Below are 19,325 nucleotides of genomic sequence, written 5' to 3' on the forward strand. Positions count from 1 at the left end.
TTGTGAAGTAACTATAATGTTGTGGATCCATCCTCAGTTTTCTCCAATCACAGCCATTAATTAAACTCTGTAACTGTTTTAAAGTCACCACATGGTGAAATCCCAGAGCAGTTTCCTTCCTCTCCGGCAATAGAGTTAGGAAGGAAGACTGTATCTTTGTAGTGACTGGGTGTATTGATACACCATCCAAAGTGTAATTAATAATTTCACCATGCGCAAAGGGATATTCCAAATTTTACCTATCTACCAATAGCTGCCCTTCTTTACAAGGCATTGGAAAACCTCCCTGGTCTTTGTGGTTGAATCTGTGCTTGAAATTCACTGCTCGACGGAGGGACCTTACAGATAATTGATTTGTATGTGTGGGGTACAGAGATGAGAGAGTCATTAAAAAATCATGTTAAACACTATTATTGCACCCAGAGTCCATGCAACTTATTATGTGACTTGATAAGCACATTTTTACCCCTGAACTTATTTAGGCTTGCTATAACAAAGGGGTTGAATACTTAATGACTCAAGACATTTCAGCTTTTCATGTTTTTATTAATTTGTAAAAAAAATAATTGAAAAACATAATTCCACTTTGACATTATGGGGTATTGTGTGTAGGTCAGTGACCAAAAAAATCGGAATTGAATCCATTTTAAATTCAGGCTGTAACACAACAACATGTGGAAAAAGTCAAGGGGTGTGAATAGATAGGCGCTGTAGATTTTTAAAAAAGGGGTTCTATATAGAACATTTTGGTCAAGAAATGTTTTAACTGCCATTTCAATTAAAAAACTGCCATTCCAGCATGGCAATAAGAGAAGGTGGTGCTTGAACGTGCAAATATGTATGTATCATATACAACCATCTGGTAGACTGTTTCATGGTTGTTCTGCACGCAGAAAACAGTCATCTCTATAAATCAAGGACATAAACTAACAGTTTCATGAATAATGTAGATTAATGACAGCGAGCCACAGAGACGATTTCTGATATTAGTTTTATTGCTTCTTGTTTTGTAACAAACATGAGGGGTTCATCCCTTTTTAATAATGCATACAGCTTGAAACAGCTGAACATTTTGTTCAGTGATGCTCACCCAGTAGCACTGAGAAGTTAACACAAACATTTCAATAGTCTTCAGTCATTCAATATAATATCCACCCTGCACAGCCAGAAGAGGACTGGCCACCCCTCATAGCCTGGTTCCTCTCTAGGTTTCTTCCTAGGTTTTTGGCCTTTCTAGGGAGTTTTTCCTAGGGAGTTTTTCCTAGCCACCGTGCTTCTTTCACATGCTTTGCTTGCTGTTTGGGGTTTTAGGCTGTGTTTCTGTACAGCACTTTGAGATATCAGCTGATGTACGAAGGGCTATATAAAAATAAATTTGATTGATTTGATTCAATCCCAGTCAAATTCATTCCGATAGTTCAGTTAACTGGCATCAAAGGTCTAAACTGGTTAATGTTTTCAGTTTTGAAATGTGACCTATAATTGATCCACATACAACAATATATGTTTGTAAATTGTAGAGTCCATAGCATGAATCTTTAGAGATAACCTTCATATACAAGAGTCATAGAAAATCAGCTATAATAAATAACACATTCAGTTAAATAAATACTTTGATTAAAACAGCTCTATCTTAACTATGATAAATAACATCAGCATATGATACAATACATCACAGAGTGCCTGCACTCGGTATCCCATTCTTTTAACATAAAAGATATTCAACATGTCCATTTGCACCTTCTTCTGTGCATAAATTCATTCAGAGCTCTTATGCAAGGTCCCAAAAAGCCTGTCCCAGTGTGTGAAGTACGGAGCGTAGTTGGATTTGAACTTCAGGTGGTGCATGTCATGGTGCGGAGCTCCACCGTAGAGCCCAAAGGGTACCAGTCTATGCGTGGACCAGGGCAGGTCATAGCCACAGTGGTCCTCCACAGAAAGCCAGATATTCAGTACATAGAAGACCATCTCTGTCAGGGGGTGGCAGCCCAGCAGCAGAGGGTTAACCGACGCGAAGAAGCCCAGAGACAGGGTCTCCCAGGCCCCAGAGTACTCAGTGGTCAGGGCGAAGGTTGTTGTGTGCTTGTGGTGCACCTTGTGGAATGTCCGGTACAGCCATGGCACCTTGTGGTGCAGCATATGCCAGATGAAAGACTGAAAGTCGAAGAGCAGGAGGCAGGCGACGACGTCCCAGATGAGACGCAGCGTCCCGGGGGCTTCGGCTATGAAGCTGGCTGGTCTCCAGTACCAGTGCAGCACAGTGAGAGGGAAGAGGAACACCACATGGTTGTAGAGGGAGAGAGCCAGGCAGCTCCACATCATAGTCCAAGAGACATGGCTCTTCTGCTGAATCTTAAAGGTCCTGATCCAGGCCAGCCTGGGGGAGAGGAGGTCCAGCACCACGAAGGGCAGGCAGAAGGCGAGGTAGACACTGAGTGAGAAAAGCACAGGGAAGAAAGGCGACATGAGCCACGCATGATACCCCAATATGAGATCCCATAGGCTCTGTAGAAGCATTGTGTCCAGGCTTGTGTGTGCGTGAGCTGGAAAAGCGTTGTTCTAACAGCTTCCTGCCAAAGCTGTCTCTCCCCTTTTATGTGTTTGGTATGAAAAGTATCCACCCCCAGATGTTCCTTATAAAGACTTCCTGAACATTCTGGGGCCTTTTAACTTATCCCAGTTATCTGACTCTGAGTAAGACTGTTCTGAGTGCCTGTATTGGAAATCAAATGAAAGTTTATTGCGTACACAGATTTTCAGATGTAATCGCAGATGCAGCTAAATGCTTGTGTTTCTAGCTCCAACAGTGCAGTAATACCTAACAGTACAAAACAATACAGACAAATCCCCAAAATAAAAGGCTATTGTATGGACAGTATATGAATAGAAAATATGTGTACAGCAGTAGTTATATAGGATGAGCCTTGACTAGAATACATGATATACATATGAAGTGAGTAAAACAGTTGGTAAACATTATTAAAGTGACCAGTATTCATTGACTATGTACATACTGTAGGGCAGCAGTCAATAAGGTGCAGGGTAGAGTACTGGGTGGTAACCGGCTAGTAAATTGACAAAATATCAATATAATCATTAAATAAATACATTCATAACTAGAAATGTGTTTTATTCGGTTATACAGTATGTAAATGAGCAATGAGGGTATTCAACTGTTTGTAGACAGTCACAAGTGTGACAAATGTTTTGGGGATATACTGGCTGAAGAACTTCCCTACTTTGTGCATATGAAGCAATGCAACTTCCTTGAGAATTTCTCAAAGCCATGATGAATAATAAAATCTCTTCCATAACATTGTAATTCGATAGAATAGTAGAATGCTACTGTTTTCTCTGTTCTATTTTGGCTGGACATTTGCCTAAAGAGCATCTGCTCCCTCCCTCATCTTACCCCTTTACTTTTCCTCTTTATCTAGTACACTACGCCACCAAGTGGTCAAGTTGAATCATCTTATATTCTGCAAATCCATTCAGTTGTTGAGGGGACTGTTGTGTACTCACGTTATAAAATTGGTTGTAAAGTTATTGGCAGAATGGAAACTTGAAGTTTTAGATTCTATGCCAAGGAGTGGGTAGGTTTCGGCTGTGTATCAATTGTCAGCGTACCTGGCCAACACACTACTCGCTGCCTTCAACAGTAAAGATGAGGTAAGAAGCATAGGAGACAGGATCTCATAGACAAAACAGCATCTTTGACATTCCTGCTTCCTGCTGAAATTGTGTAATTTCTGTTATAATAGTAATTTCTCGAATCGACATGGTATAACACAGTAACTCTAGACCACCTTTACTCCACACACAGAGAAGCGTACAAAGCTCTCCCTCGCCCTCCATTTGACAAATATGACCATAATTCTGTCGTCCTGATTCCTGCGTACAGGAAAAAACTAAAGCAGGAAGCACCAGTGACTTGGTCAATAAAGAAGTGGTCAGATGACGCAGATGCTAAGCTACAGAACTGTTTTGCTAGCACAGACCGGAAGAATCCCGGAACATATTCCAATGGCATTGAGGAGTACACCACATCAGTCACTGGCTTCATCAATAAGTGCATTGACGATGTCGTCCCCACATTGACCGTACATATATACATTTACATTTACATTTAAGTCATTTAGCAGACGCTCTTATCCAGAGCGACTTACAAATTGGTGCATTCACCTTATGATATCCAGTGGAACAACCACTTTACAATAGTGCATCTAAATCTTTTAAGGGGGGGGGGGGGGGGGTTAGAAGGATTACTTTATCCTATCCTAGGTAATCCTTAAAGAGGTGGGGTTTCAGGTGTCTCCGGAAGGTGGTGATTGACTCCGCTGTCCTGGCGTCGTGAGGGAGCTTGTTCCACCATTGGGGTGCCAGAGCAGCGAACAGTTTTGACTGGGCTGAGCGGGAACTGTGCTTCCTCAGAGGTAGGCGGGCCAGCAGGCCAGAGGTGGATGAACGCAGTGCCCTTGTTTGGGTGTAGGGCCTGATCAGAGCCTGAAGGTATGGAGGTGCCGTTCCCTTCACAGCTCCGTAGGCAATCACCATGGTCTTGTAGCGGATGCGAGCTTCAACTGGAAGCCAGTGGAGAGAGCGGAGGAGCGGGGTGACGTGAGAGAACTTGGGAAGGTTGAACACCAGACGGGCTGCGGCGTTCTGGATGAGTTGTAGGGGTTTAATGGCACAGGCAGGGAGCCCAGCCAACAGCGAGTTGCAGTAATCCAGACGGGAGATGACAAGTGCCTGGATTAGGACCTGCGCCGCTTCCTGTGTGAGGCAGGGTCGTACTATGCGAATGTTGTAGAGCAGGAACCTACAGGATCGGGTCACCACCTTGATGTTAGTGGAGAACGACAGGGTGTTGTCCAGGATCACGCCAAGGTTCTTAGCACTCTGGGAGGAGGACACAAGGGAGTTGTCAACCGTGATGGCGAGATCATGGAACGGGCAGTCCTTCCCCGGGAGGAAGAGCAGCTCCGTCTTGCCGAGGTTCAGCTTGAGGTGGTGATCCGTCATCCACACTGATATGTCTGACAGACATGCAGAGATGCGATTCGCCGCCTGGTTATCAGAAGGGGGAAAGGAGAAGATGAATTGTGTGTCGTCTGCATAGCAATGATAGGAGAGACCATGTGAGGATATGACAGAGCCAAGTGACTTGGTGTATAGCGAGAATAGGAGAGGGCCTAGAACAGAGCCCTGGGGGACACCAGTGGTGAGAGCGCATGGTGCGGAGACAGATTCTCGCCACGCCACCTGGTAGGAGCGACCTGTCAGGTAGGACGCAATCCAAGCGTGGGCCGCGCCGGAGATGCCCAACTCGGAGAGGGTGGAGAGGAGGATCTGATGGTTCACAGTATCAAAGGCAGCAGATAGGTCTAGAAGGATGAGAGCAGAGGAGAGAGAGTTAGCTTTAGCAGTGCGGAGAGCCTCCGTGACACAGAGAAGAGCAGTCTCAGTTGAATGCCCAGTCTTGAAACCTGACTGATTAGGATCAAGAAGGTCATTCTGAGAGAGATAGCAGGAGAGCTGGCCAAGGACGGCACGTTCAAGAGTTTTGGAGAGAAAAGAAAGAAGGGATACTGGTCTGTAGTTGTTGACATCGGAGGGATCGAGTGTAGGTTTTTTCAGAAGGGGTGCAACTCTCGCTCTCTTGAAGACGGAAGGGACGTAGCCAGCGGTCAAGGATGAGTTGATAAGCGAGGTGAGGAAGGGGAGAAGGTCTCCGGAAATGGTCTGGAGAAGAGAGGAGGGGATAGGGTCAAGTGGGCAGGTTGTTGGGCGGCCGGCCGTCACAAGACGCGAGATTTCATCTGGAGAGAGAGGGGAGAAAGAGGTCAAAGCACAGGTTAGGGCAGTGTGAGCAGGACCAGCGGTGTCGTTTGACTTAACAAACGAGGATCGGATATCGTCAACCTTCTTTTCAAAATGGTTGACGAAGTCATCCGCAGAGAGGGAGGAGGGGGGGGAGGGGGAGGAGGATTCAGGATGGAGGAGAAGGTAGCAAAGAGCTTCCTAGGGTTAGAGGCAGATGCTTGGAATTTAGAGTGGTAGAAAGTGGCTTTAGCAGCAGAGACAGAAGAGGAGAATGTAGAGAGGAGGGAGTGAAAGGATGCCAGGTCCGCAGGGAGGCGAGTTTTCCTCCATTTCCGCTCGGCTGCCCGGAGCCCTGTTCTGTGAGCTCGTAGTGAGTCGTCGAGCCACGGTGCAGGAGGGGAGGACCGAGCCGGCCTGGAGGATAGGGGACAGAGAAAATCAAAGGATGCAGAAAGGGAGGAGAGGAGGGTTGAGGAGGCAGAATCAGGAGATAGGTTGGAGAAGGTTTGAGCAGAGGGAAGAGATGATAGGATGGAAGAGGAGAGAGTAGCGGGACAGAGAGAGCGAAGGTTGGGACGGCGCAATACCATCCGAGTAGGGGCAGAGTGAGAAGTGTTGGATGAGAGCAAGAGGGAAAAGGATACAAGGTAGTGGTCGGAGATTTGGAGGGGAGTTGCAATGAGATTAGTGGAAGAACAGCATCTAGTAAAGATGAGGTCAAGCGTATTGCCTGCCTTGTATGAGGTCAAGCGTATTGCCTGCCGAGTAGGGGGGGAAGGTGAGAGGGTGAGGTCAAAAGAAGAGAGGAGTGGAAAGAAGGAGGCAGAGAGGAATGAGTCAAAGGTAGACGTGGGGAGGTTAAAGTCACCCAGAACTGTTAGAGGTGAGCCATCCTCAGGAAAGGAACTTATCAAGGCGTCAAGCTCATTGATGAACTCTCCAAGGGAACCTGGAGGGCGATAAATGATAAGGATGTTAAGCTTGAAAGGGCTGGTAACTGTGACAGCATGGAATTCAAATGAGGAGATAGACAGATGGGTCAGGGGAGAAAGAGAGAATGTCCACTTGGGAGAGATGAGGATTCCAGTGCCACCACCCCGCTGGCTCGATGCTCTCGGGGTGTGCGAGAACACGTGGGCAGACGAAGAGAGAGCAGTAGGAGTAGCAGTGTTATCTGTGGTAATCCATGTTTCCGTCAGCGCCAGGAAGTCTAGGGACTGGAGGGTAGCATAGGCTGAGATGAACTCAGTCTTGTTGGCTGCAGACCGGCAGTTCAAGAGGCTGCCGGAGACCTGGAACTCCACGTGGGTCGTGCGCGCTGGGACCACCAGGTTAGAGTGGCAGCGGCCACGCGGTGTGAAGCATTTGTATGGCCTGTGCAGAGGGGAGAGAACAGGGATAGACAGACACATAGTTGACAAGCTACAGAAGTGTTGTTTCTTGTATTATTGTCTCTTGTGTCTTTAGAGAACTAGATATTCTTTGTTGTTCTTCGTTAGCTAGCTAGCTTCTTCCAAAAGAGTCCCTAGCAACTGCTTAGCAACTGGTAAACAATTCAGCTAGCTAAGATAACTACAATTTTATGAAAAATAGTTATTTTTCAAAAGCCTATCTTCTTTGTTTGTTGCTTGTTTTTTCTCCTATTCAGTCTTGCAGTTTTCTTTTGCTTTTTTCCGATGTACTTCACTCTAAAAACCATGTAAATTTCAATATTTGTAGGAGCTCATTTTTCAGCTGCTGCTGCTCAAATTGGAGTTCCGGAACCTACCCTAAACATACCCCAACCAGAAGCCATGGATTACAGGCAACATCCGCACTGAGCTAAAGGGTACAGCTGCCGCTTTCAAGGAGTGGGACTCTAAGCCAGACGCTTACAAGAAATCCCGCTATGCCCTCTGACGAACCATCAAACAGGCTAAGCATCAACACAGGACTAAGATTGAATCCTACTACACTGGCTCCGGTGCTCATCGGATGTGGCAGGGCTTGTAAACTATTACAGACTACAAAGAGAAAGCACAGCCGCAAGCTGCCCAGTGACACGAGCCTACCAGACAAGCTAAATTACTTCTATGCTCGCTTCGAGGCAAGCAACACTGAAGCATGCATGAGAGCATCAGCTGTTCCGGATGACTGTGTGATCACGCTCTCTGTAGCCGATGTGAGTAAGACCTTTAAATAGGTCAACATTCGCATGGCTGCAGGGCCAGACGGATTACCAAGACGTGTACTCCGAGCATGCGCTGGCCAACTGGCAAGTGTCTTCACTGACATTTTCAACCTGTCCCCGACTGAGTCTGTAATACCAACATGTTTCAAGGAGACAACCATAGTCCCTGTGCCCAAGAACACTAAGGTAACCTGCCTAAATGGCTACCAACCCATAGCACTCAAGTCTGTAGCCATGAAGTGCTTAAAAATGTTGGTCATGGTTCACGTCAACATCATTATCCCAGAAACCCTAGACCCACTCTGCCCCCAATAGAACCACAGATGATGCAATCTCTATTGCACTCCACACTGCCCTTACCCACCTGGACAAAAAGAACACCTACGTGAGAATTCTATTCATTGACTACAGCTCAGCCTTCAACACCATAGTGCCCTCAAAGCTCATCACTAAGCTAAGGACCCTGGGACTAAACACCTCCCTCTGCAACTGGATCCTGGACCTCCAGGTAGATAACAACACATCTGCCACGCTGATCCTCAACACGGGGGCCCCTCAGGGGTGCATGCTCAGTCCCCTCCTGTACTCCGTGTTCACCCATGACTGCATGGCCAGACATGACTCCAACACCATCATTAAGTTTGCCGATGACACAACAGTGGTAGGTCTGATCACCAACAATGACGAGACAGTCTATAGGGAGGAGGTCAGAGACCTGGCCGTGTGGTGCCAGGACAACAACCTCTCCCTCAACGTGATCAAGACAAAGGAGATGATTGTGATTACAGGAAAAGGAGGACCGAGCACGCCTCTATTCTCATCGATGGGGCTGTAGGGGAGCAGGTTGAGAGCTTCAAGTTCCTTGGTGTCCACATCACCAACAAACTATCATGGACCAAACACACCAACACAGTCGTGAAGAGGGCACAACAAAGGCTATTCCCCTTCAGGAGACTGAAAATATTTGGCATGGGTCCTCATATACACAAAAAGTTATACAGCTGCACCATCGAGAGCATCCTGACTGGTTGCATCACTGCCTGCTATGGCAACTGCTCGGCCTCCGACCACAAGGCTACAGAGGGTAGTGCGTACGTCCCAGTACATCACTGGGGCCAAGCTTCCTGCCATCCAGGACCTCTACACCAGGCGGTGTCAAAGGGAGGCCCTAAAAATTGTCAAAGACTCCAGCCACCCCAGTCATAGACTGTTCTCTCTGCTACCGTATGGCAAGCGCTACCGGAGCGCCAAGTCTAGGTCCAATAGACTTCTTAACAGCTTCTAAGCTATAAGACTCCTGAACAGCTAATCAAATGGCTACCCAGACTATTTGCATTGTCACCCCTGCACCCCCTCTTTTACGCTGCTGCTACTCTGTTTTTATCTATGCATAGTCACTTAACTCTACCTACATGTACGTAATACCTCAATTACCTCGACTAACCAGTGCCACCGAACATTGACTCTGTACCGGTACCCCCTGTATAGCCTTGCTACTGTTATTTTACTGCTGCTCTTTAATTATTTTTTATTTATATTTTTTTACTTATCTATTACTTACTTAAAACTTAGTTTCTTAAAACTGCATTGTTGGTTAAGGGATTGTAAGCAAGCATTTCACTGTAAGGTCTACACCTGTTGTATTCGGCGCATGTGACAAATAACATTTGACTTGATTTGATGCGTGAGTTCAAATCAATTTAATTCATAATATTTAAATCTCCAAGGGGCAATTATTGCTGGGCATAAAAGGCCGTAGGACCGGTGGCGACCCGTAATTCAGGCCAAGTGGGGCAGTTTTGAGCCCCACCTGTTTAGCACAAAAATATATATACAGTTCAAGTCAAAAGTTTGGACACACCTACTCATTCCAGGGTTTTTCTTTATTTTTTACTATTTTCTACATTGTAGAATAATAGTGAAGACATCAAAACTATGAAATAACATATATGGAATCATGTAGTAACCAAAAAAGTGTTAAACAAATCCAAATATATTTTACATTTGAAATTCTTCAAAGTAGCCATCCTTTGCCTTAATGACAGCTTTGCACACTCTTGGCATTCTCTCAACCAGCTTCACCTGGAATGAAGGAGTTCCCACATATGCTGAGCACTTGTTGGCTGCTTTTCCTTCACTCTGGGCAACATAAAAAACAACTGGCTGTCTTCAACAAGATGAGGTATTGGATTAAGAATTTTACTCTGAAAAACAAACAGGATCTCTTGACGCGATATAAATATATATGTAACATTTTTATTGTATTTCATCAATTAACTGAAGGTGTCAAGGCTGTGTGTAGGAACGGACCAAGGCGCAGCGTGAATATCGTTCCACATCTTTTATTTAAATGTGAAACTTCGCAATACAAACAATAAACTATAAACAAACAACAAACCGTGACGACAGATGTGCAACATGCACTAACTCAAAATAAACTCCCACAAACACATGTGGGAAAAACAACTACTTAAATATGATCCCCAATTAGAGACAACGATGACCAACTGCCTCTAATTGGGAATCATACAAAAACCCCAACATAGAAAAAATAAACTAGAACACAACATTGAAAAAATAAACTAGATAAACATAATCTAGAATGCCCACCCAAATCACACCCTGACCTACCCAAATAGAGAAATAAAAAGGCTCTATACGGTCAGGGCGTAACAGAAGGCACACTTTGGCATCACCTGTGATATTTCTCCTTAAAATCATGATTTATTTAGCCTATACTGTTTTTGTAATTTAGTATTGCTAATAATACCTATTATTTATATGATCGACTTGACATAAAACAGTAAAACACACACAGCAACTTCGATAGTGCTAGTGCAATATTAATGCTTGGGCAGTAGAGGGAGCAAGGCATTAGTGTAAGTGTGTGAAAGGCTAGAGAAGAGGCAGATAGTGCCTGTCAGGACTCAGGGGAGAGGTCGCTGATTAACCTGATGACCTTGGGCTCAAATGGGATTATGTGACCTTCTGCTTTATGGTCCGACACCTTGGGAGGAGGAAGTGCCAACAACCGTTCAAATGCTGGATGGTAATAATTGTATTTTAAGGCAGATATGGAAGTCAAGCTGAAAGCATTTGAGTGTCACTTCACATGGGGCATAAGGAAGGCTGACATTAAGGAACTGGACAGCTTTCCTGAAAAACTCCTGGATCGCATCATGAAGTTCAGCACTTCAAACCATGCCACATATTTCAACTTACTAGCCTTTCTGATTCACCTGGAGGAAAACAATGTTAGTGCTCTTGAGAATCTCCCCAAGGCTGAGAGTACATTGAAGAATAGACAGGATGATACAGAGTTACTGGTAACCTATGCTAACTTTGCAATGGTTCACTATGACTCAGGGAACATCAATGATGTGGAGCCTACACTGTAAAACATTTCAGCCGCTCAGTAGCCAGTATGTTACTGTAAATTTACAGTAAATTACTGGCAGCACAGAAGCCAGTAAATTACTGTAGATTTACAGAACCTTTACTGTAACAAAAAAGTATAACATTACTGGAACACCTGACTAGAGTACAATGCTGTATTTCTAGAATTTACAGTGTATTACTGGAAGCACAGTGGTTAGTAAACTGATGCAGATTTACAGTGCAGGTAGCTAGCGCCAACAACAGGTAGTATTTATGTTACATGTATTTGATATTTTCAATACCTATTTTGTCATTTGTATTTCACTGGCCCGAACTAGATTTCATGTAGTCTATTTTGTAAGAGTTTATTTAGAATACTTTTATTTTGTATTTTCTAATACAAATATATACTTGCAAGTAACACCTCTCTCCATCTTATCCTCTCAGCCTCCATAAGTGCCATCTCATGCTTATCAATTGTTTCCCCTTTTTTGATCCTCATTGCCAGTACTTTCCATGTTTTCATGCAGTTTTGGTGTTCTGGACTGCTGTCGTGTGAAGTCAGCAAAGAACTTGCATGTTTCCAGTCTGTCAGTACTGAGTTTGCTAAATACATTTTCTTCTTAGAAAAGAGTTTGCAGCAGAAGCAGAAGAGGCTGTTGTTTCTTTCAGAATACACCAACCAACTTCAAGGTCGTCCTGAAATACTGGTGGTGGCATCTTCTTCCATCACTCTCATTCCTTGGGAAAACAAAGTTAGGTGGTACCTCACTTGGTCCTCTGCAAACTAGTTGTCTGAATTCTGTCAGTTAGAACTGAAGGCCAGTCAGCAGGGTCTGTAGACAGTGGTTCATCCTCACCAGCAGGATGTGGTGGGAATGCTGCTACAGGCATTTCTAATGGAGAGCACATGGGCATTAGTTTACACACGTTATTCACAGCATTTATAGTGGTGGAACATCCCACATACATACCCAGTAATAATAAAATCATCATTGTTACCTACAATATGGAAACTTAAAACTTTGCAAAAGGGAAATTATTTATTTTGTTTATGTTATGCAGGGTTTCACACATAAACACATGTGAGGAATCCTGCTGGTGAGAAGTAGAAGCAAATGGGTCTTCATCCTCAGGCTCAGACAACATTTGTGAAGACATCTGTGTGGCTGAGGAGGTAGATGGCTCCTCATCCTGAGGCTCCGAGATCATTTCTGAAGAGGTCTGTGTGTCTGAGGAGGTGGATGGCTCCTCATCCTGAGGCTCCAAGATCATTTCTGAAGAGGTCTGTGTGGCTGAGGAGGTAGATGGTTCCTCATCCTGAGGCTCCGAGATCATTTCTGAAGAGGTCTGTGTGGCTGAGGAGGTAGATGGCTCCTCATCCTGAGGCTCCAAGATCATTTCTGAAGAGGCCTGTGTGGCTGAGGAGCTAGATGGCTCCTCATCCTGAGGCTCCGAGATCATTTCTGAAGAGGCCTGTGTGGCTGAGGAGGTAGATGGCTCCTCATCCTGAGGCTCCAAGATCATTTCTGAAGAGGTCTGTGTGTCTGAGGAGGTAGATGGCTCCTCATCCTGAGGCTCCGAGATCATTTCTGAAGAGGTCTGTGTGGCTGAGGAGGTAGATGGCTCCTCATCCTGGCCAGTGCCAGAGGGTGCTCCAAAATATTTCAGAAGTGCCCCTGAATTTGCATTGAAATACAGTATATGAGTCTGACGCCCTAAATACATTTGTTGCACAATTAAATATACATGTGTAACAGCTGTCGGGAGAGAGAGTTGACCAAGGTGCAGCGGAGTTAGTGTTCATCTTGAATTTTAATAACAGAAAGAACACTATACAAAACAAAACAAGAAAACCGACAGCCAAACAGTCCTGTCAGGTGCAAACCACACAACAGAAACAATTACCCACAAAACCCCAATGGAAAAACAGGCACTTATGTCTGACTCCCAATCAGCAACAACACTCTACAGCTGTGCCTGATTGGAAGCCACACGGCCAAAATCAATGAAACAAACCAACATAGAAAAATGCACATAGAACGCCCACCCAATGTAACACCCTGGCCTAACCAAAATAAAGAACAAAAACCCCTCTCTATGGCCAGGGCGTTACAACATGTCATTATGCACAATGTATCAAACTTTCAGAATAGGAACCAAATTAACCATACATCCTCCTTGGCTATTTCTAGGCATAAGACACCCCAAAAGACTCAATATATCCCAAAAGATACAAAATATCAGCATAATATAGACGTCTTTTAAGTTAGCCTACAGCATTGGAAATTCCCCTTACTGAGTTCAGGACCTAGACAATACAATCACAGAAAACCTTTATGATGTCACCTCAATGAAAGTTAACCAAATCAATAATGTGCTAGTTAGGTTGTAATCGTTTTGCTGCAGGCTACACACATTATCATGATGAAACTGTGTGAAATTATATCCAATGTTATGTAAGCTAGTTGGACAGAAAACAGAATATTGTCATCCTATGTGTAATAGCATAGCAAGCAACATAGCAACATAGGCTAACAAACACAAGTGTTACACTAGCCTATTTCATTCAATGCATAATATTATACTCATAAAGAAATGATATAGTTGCATACCTTTATCTTTTGCCCGTTTCTCCTCTTCTTCTTTCCTTTTTTTCCTAAACTGGGCACCTGTCACAAAATAAGTCGTACTCGTCGTTGAAAATGTCATACAGGAAAGAGAAGGACCAAGGCGCAGCGGAAGTGTGGCCACTCATTCTTTTAATTGGTAAATGAAAAAAAGCATCCACAGGGAAAACAAAACAATGAACGGTACTCACGATTTACAACAGTTTTGCAGGCTATCTAAAACGCAGTGCAAAAACAATTCCCCACAACCCCAAAGACAAACACACACACCTATATAGGACTTCCAATCAAAGGCAACTATACACAACTGCCTTCAATTGGAAGTCCCAATCATCAACCCAACATTTAACAAACACAAACCCCCTGCCACATCCTGACCAAGACTAAGCAAAACGCCCTCTGCTGGTCAGGACGTGACAGTACCCCCCCTCAAGGTGCAGACTCCGGGATGCACCTTAAAAAAGAAAAACACAAGAAAATCCCCAATACCCCAACAAAACCAACAAACAATAACCCCTAAACCATAAGGGAGGGAAGGGAGGGTGGCTGCCGTCCCCGACGGCACTGTGCTACACCCTCCCTCCCCAACCCACCTATCCTGGAGGTGGCTCAGGTGCAGGACGTGGACCTCGTTCCCCCTTTGGCGTCGCCCACTTTGGTGGCGCCGCTAGCTGCGCCGGGCAGACGTGCCACTCGGGTTGACCCTGGCAGACGGACCACTCGGGCTGGGCCGGAGGACAGGAGGGCCCCTCGGGCTGGGCCGGAGGACAGGAGGGCCCCTCGGGCTGGGCCGGAGGACAGGAGGGCCCCTCGGGCTGGGCCGGAGGACAGGAGGGCCCCTCGGGCTGGGCCGGAGGACAGGAGGGCCCCTCGGGCTGATCCTGACTGACGGGCCACTCTGGCAGTTCCGGGCAGTCGGGCCACTCTGGCGGCTCCGGGCAGTCTGGCCACTCTGGCGGCTCCGGGCAGTCTGGCCACTCTGGCGGCTCCGGGCAGTGTGGCCACTCTGGCGGCTCCGGGCAGTGTGGCCACTCTGGCGGCTCCGGGCAGTCTGGCCACTCTGGCGGCTCCGGGCAGTCTGGCCACTCTGGCGGTTCCGGGCAGTCTGGCCACTCTGGCGGTTCCGGGCAGTCTGGCCACTCTGGCGGTTCCGGGCAGTCTGGCCACTCTGGCGGCTTCTGACTAGCGGGCGGCTCTGGCGGCTCCTGACTAGTGGGCGGCTCTGGTGACGTATGACTGGCGGGCGTCTCTGGTGACTGTTGACTGGCGGGCGGCTCTGGTGACTGTTGACTGGCGGGCGGCTCTGGTGACTGTTGACTGGCGGGCAGCTCTGGTGACTGTTGACTGGCGGGCAGCTCTGGTGACTGTTGACTGGCGGGCAGCTCTGGTGACTGTTGACTGGCGGGCAGCTCTGGTGACTGTTGACTGGCGGGCAGCTCTGGTGACTGTTGACTGGCGGGCAGCTCTGGTGACTGTTGACTGGCGGGCAGCTCTGGCGACTGTTGACTGGCGGGCAGCTCTGGCGACTGTTGACTGGCGGGCAGCTCTGGCGACTGTTGACTGGCGGGCAGCTCTGGCGACTGTTGACTGGCGGGCAGCTCTGGTGACTGACTGGCGGGCAACTCTGGTGACTGTTGACTGGCGGGCAGCTCTGGTAACTGTTGACTGGCACTCCAGTCTTTCCCCGTCAACCAGCCCTTGTGCCCCCCCCCTAAAAAAATCTTGGGGGTGCCTCTCGGTCTCCCTTACCCGTCGTGTCTCCCAGTCCTAGCCAGCCTTCTTCCGCTGCTTGGTCCTGGTTTGGTGGGGAATTCTGTCACAAAATAAGTCGTACTCGTCGTTGAAAATGTCATACAGGAGAGAAAAGGACCAAGCCGCAGCGGAAGTGTGGACACTCATTCTTTTAATTGGTAAATGAAAAAAGCATCCACAGGGAAAACAAAACAATGAACGGTACTCACGATTTACAACAGTTTTGCAGGCTTTCTAAAACGCAGTGCAAAAACAATTCCCCACAACCCCAAAGACAAACACACACACCTATATAGGACTTCCAATCAAAGGCAACTATACACACCTGCCTTCAATTGGAAGTCCCAATCATCAACCCAACATTTAACAAACACAAACCCCCTGCCACATCCTGACCAAGACTAAGCAAATCGCCCTCTGCTGGTCAGGACGTGACAGCACCTGATTGCTTAGACATTTTCTTATCCATTTGTGTTGTTTTGGCACTGGAGCATCAGTACATTACCCATCCCCCAACACTGTCAACTAAGAGTCAAGACTAAACCAATTCACCTTGGTGGTGTGCAGACTGGTTTTATATTATTCTTAACGATTTCGCACAAACCAGAAACAAATGCAACAATACTGTATGTCTCTGAAACTATATATTCACAGTATTATGAAGGAATTGTGGTTTATTTGGTAGCATTTCGTAGTGTGTCTGATTTTGCTATTTGCATTAGTATTTACATAGTTAGAGGTGCGTTATTTGATAGATTCCCCCTACCTCGGGCTTTTAGTGGGGAGACCTGAGGTCAACCTACCCCCAACCCCCTCCCCATCTTGTACTTCTGAGTGGGAGACCTTCCCAGGCAGTAGCCTGTCTTGCTCACAAACTAGAATCAGGGCGCCCACTCCGACAAGGTTAATTGACCCACAGTCCCACACGGTCACAAGATATAATTGACGTGATGTGCAATTGAGCGATAGAAAACCAATTGTGCAAATATCACCATTCCCCAAAAAATTGTGCGGGTGCCCCGTGCCGCCCCCGGCAAAATGCCGCCCTGGGAGGTTGCCCATGTCGCCCATACCTAAATCTGCCACTGCAACAAGTAAAGGTTCTTACAAGGCATGCCTCAAAGCACATTTTTTTCACATTATTCACACACTCCGAATTCGCTGCTTCAACTTCAGTAGCCTACCTCTCCTAGTTGGGCATGAGAGTTGAAGTGTGCCTAGTACTGTATGTGTGGTCTCATTGAAATAGAGTAGCCTGCCTACATAGGCAGAGAATCACGTGGCGGTTAACTTCAGTGGCGACCTGTCATTCAGGGCAGGTGGGGCAGAGACCCATATTTTTGGGGGGGCTTGCCTGTTTTGCATGTTATTTTGGCATTAATACATGTCACATATCAGTTCGCAAGGAATGTAAAAAAAAATATATATATATTTGAGTTGATAAATCCGCATAAAAACATGGTCTCTTTTTTGTTTTCTTGAGTAAGGCAGCTCCAAAATGCAGGTGTTTCAGCCTAGCTCAGTGCTTTCTGTGGTGGTGGGGCAAGTCAGCAGAAAATACGGAGCGGTGCGCCGTGATTGGCTCAGTGTTCTGTCACTCATGGGGACACTACGTCACCGCCAAGTCTAACGGTAGAGCTGTACATTTCTAGCTCCTTGGGTGCTGCCATAGAGTTACATTAGAAGTGCCCATCCAAGAAGGCTCAAGGTCATTGGCCACAGATAAAATCACGTCATATCATTTTTACATTTTAGTCATTTAGCAGACGCTCTTATCCAGAGTGACTTACAGTAGTGAATGCATACATTTCATACAATTTCATACATATCATACTTTTTTTTCTTTTTTTTTCTGTGCTGGGAATCGAACCCACAACCCTGGTGTTGCAAACACCATGCTCTACCAACTGAGCTACAGGGAAGGCAGCAGCTTTGATTGGACTGATCATGTCAATATCATACTTTCAAAATCTTAGCTCGCAGTTATCATCATGAATCAAGTTGACAATCTACTGGCAAATCCTTTTTAATCCTTGTCATACGAAGGGAAATAAAGAAGAGAAATAACAGATAAAACGTATCGGTGCTCATCGGCCATTGGACATAAACATTACACAACAAGTTGGAAATCGCAAATTCAACAATGAGTGGTTTGGAACGAATCAGTGGCTAACTGCAAGCATTGCAAAGCAATCATTAGCCTGCTATTCAGTGGAGTGGCTGTGGTTGTGTGGTCCCAAGTCTAAGATTAAGGGTCTCTTTTCCTAGTTAAAAATGTAAATGCTGTCAAGGAAGAATGATTTGTGCCGCGATCAAAACAACTGTTAACTCGGAACTGCAAAATCCGAATTCCCAGTTGTCTTGAAAGCACCACAAATTCAGAGAATGCCAGACTTTGATGACAAAATTTGCCCACGAAGGACCGCCACGCCACCTTACTGTTCAAGTGAGCACAGCACAACAGGGTGAGGCTGCATAAATGATGTAATATGCCAGGGAGATACAGTTGAAGTCGGAAGTTTACATACACCTTAGCCAAATACATTTAAACTCAGTTTTTCATAAATCCTGACATTTAATCCTAGTAACAATTCCCTGTCTTAGGTCAGGTAGGATCACCACTTTATTTTAAGAATGTGAAATGTCAGAATAATAGTCGAGAGAATGATTTATTTCAGCTTTTATTTCTTTCATCACATTCCCAGTGGGTCAGAAGTTTACATACACTCAATTAGTATTTGGTAGCGTTCCCTTTAAATGGTTTAACTTGGGTCAAACGTGTCGGGTAGCCTTCCACAAGCTTCCCACAATAAGTTGGGTGAATTGTGGCCTATTCCTCCTGACAGAGCTGGTGTAATGGAGTCAGGTTTGTAGGCCTCCTTGCTCGCACACAATTTTTCAGTTCTGCCCACAAATGTTCTATAGGATTGAGGTCAGGGCTTTGTGATGGCCACTCCAATACATTGACTTTATTGTCCTTAAGCCATTTTGCCACAACTTTGGAAGTATGCTTGGGGTCATTGTCCATTTGGAAAACCCATTTGCGACCAAGCTTTAACTTCTTGACTGATGTCTTGAGATGTTGCTTAAATATATCCACATCATTTTCTTTGCTCATGATGCCATCTATTTTGTTAAGTGCACCAGTCCCTCCTGCAGCAAAGCACCCCCACAACATGATGCTGCCACCCCTGTGCTTGACGGTTGGGATGGTGTTCTTTGTCTTGCAAGCCTCCCCCTTTTTCCTCCAAAAATAACAATGGTCATTATGGTCAAACAGTTCTATTTTTGTTTCATCAGACCAGAGAACATTTCTCCAAAAAGTTTGATCATTGTCCCCATGAGCAGTTGTAGACTGTAGTCTGGGTTTTTTTGGCGGTTTTGGAGCAGTGGCTTCTTCCTTGCTGAGCGGCCTTTCAGGTTCTGTCGATACAGGACTCGTTTTATTGTGGCAACAGATACTTTTGTACCTTTTTCCTCCAGTATCTTCACAAGGTCCTTTGCTGTTGTTCTGGGATTGATTTGCACTTTTCGCACCAAAGTACGTTCATCTCTAGGAGACAGAACGCGTC

The 19,325-nt window shown here is 45.7% G+C and overlaps 1 protein-coding gene and 1 long non-coding RNA gene across 2 annotated transcripts; both read right to left on the reverse strand.

Annotated features, from left to right (window-relative positions):
- Positions 1–972: 972 nt before the first annotated feature.
- On the reverse strand, positions 973–4,125 carry ch25h (cholesterol 25-hydroxylase). Its single transcript, XM_014158472.3, has one exon. It carries the CDS (start codon positions 2,515–2,517, stop codon positions 1,759–1,761), a length of 759 nt encoding a protein of 252 aa, XP_014013947.1. The 5' UTR covers positions 2,518–4,125; the 3' UTR covers positions 973–1,758.
- Positions 4,126–10,319: 6,194 nt separating this feature from the next.
- On the reverse strand, positions 10,320–18,232 carry LOC145862304 (uncharacterized). Its single transcript, XR_014381627.1, has 2 exons — positions 16,195–18,232; positions 10,320–14,043 (listed from the first exon to the last, which is right to left on the reverse strand). It is a non-coding gene; the product is annotated as an uncharacterized LOC145862304 (long non-coding RNA).
- Positions 18,233–19,325: the final 1,093 nt, after the last annotated feature.

The sequence above is a fragment of the Salmo salar genome, chromosome 19, assembly GCF_965601325.2.
Source record: "Salmo salar chromosome 19, fSalSal1, whole genome shotgun sequence".
NCBI classification, from domain to species: domain Eukaryota; kingdom Metazoa; phylum Chordata; class Actinopteri; order Salmoniformes; family Salmonidae; genus Salmo; species Salmo salar.

Bases quoted from the DNA above. Each gene is read 5' to 3' on its own strand.
- ch25h (XM_014158472.3), bottom strand. From the start codon at position 2,517: ATGCTTCTACAGAGCCTATGGGATCTCATATTGGGGTATCATGCGTGG.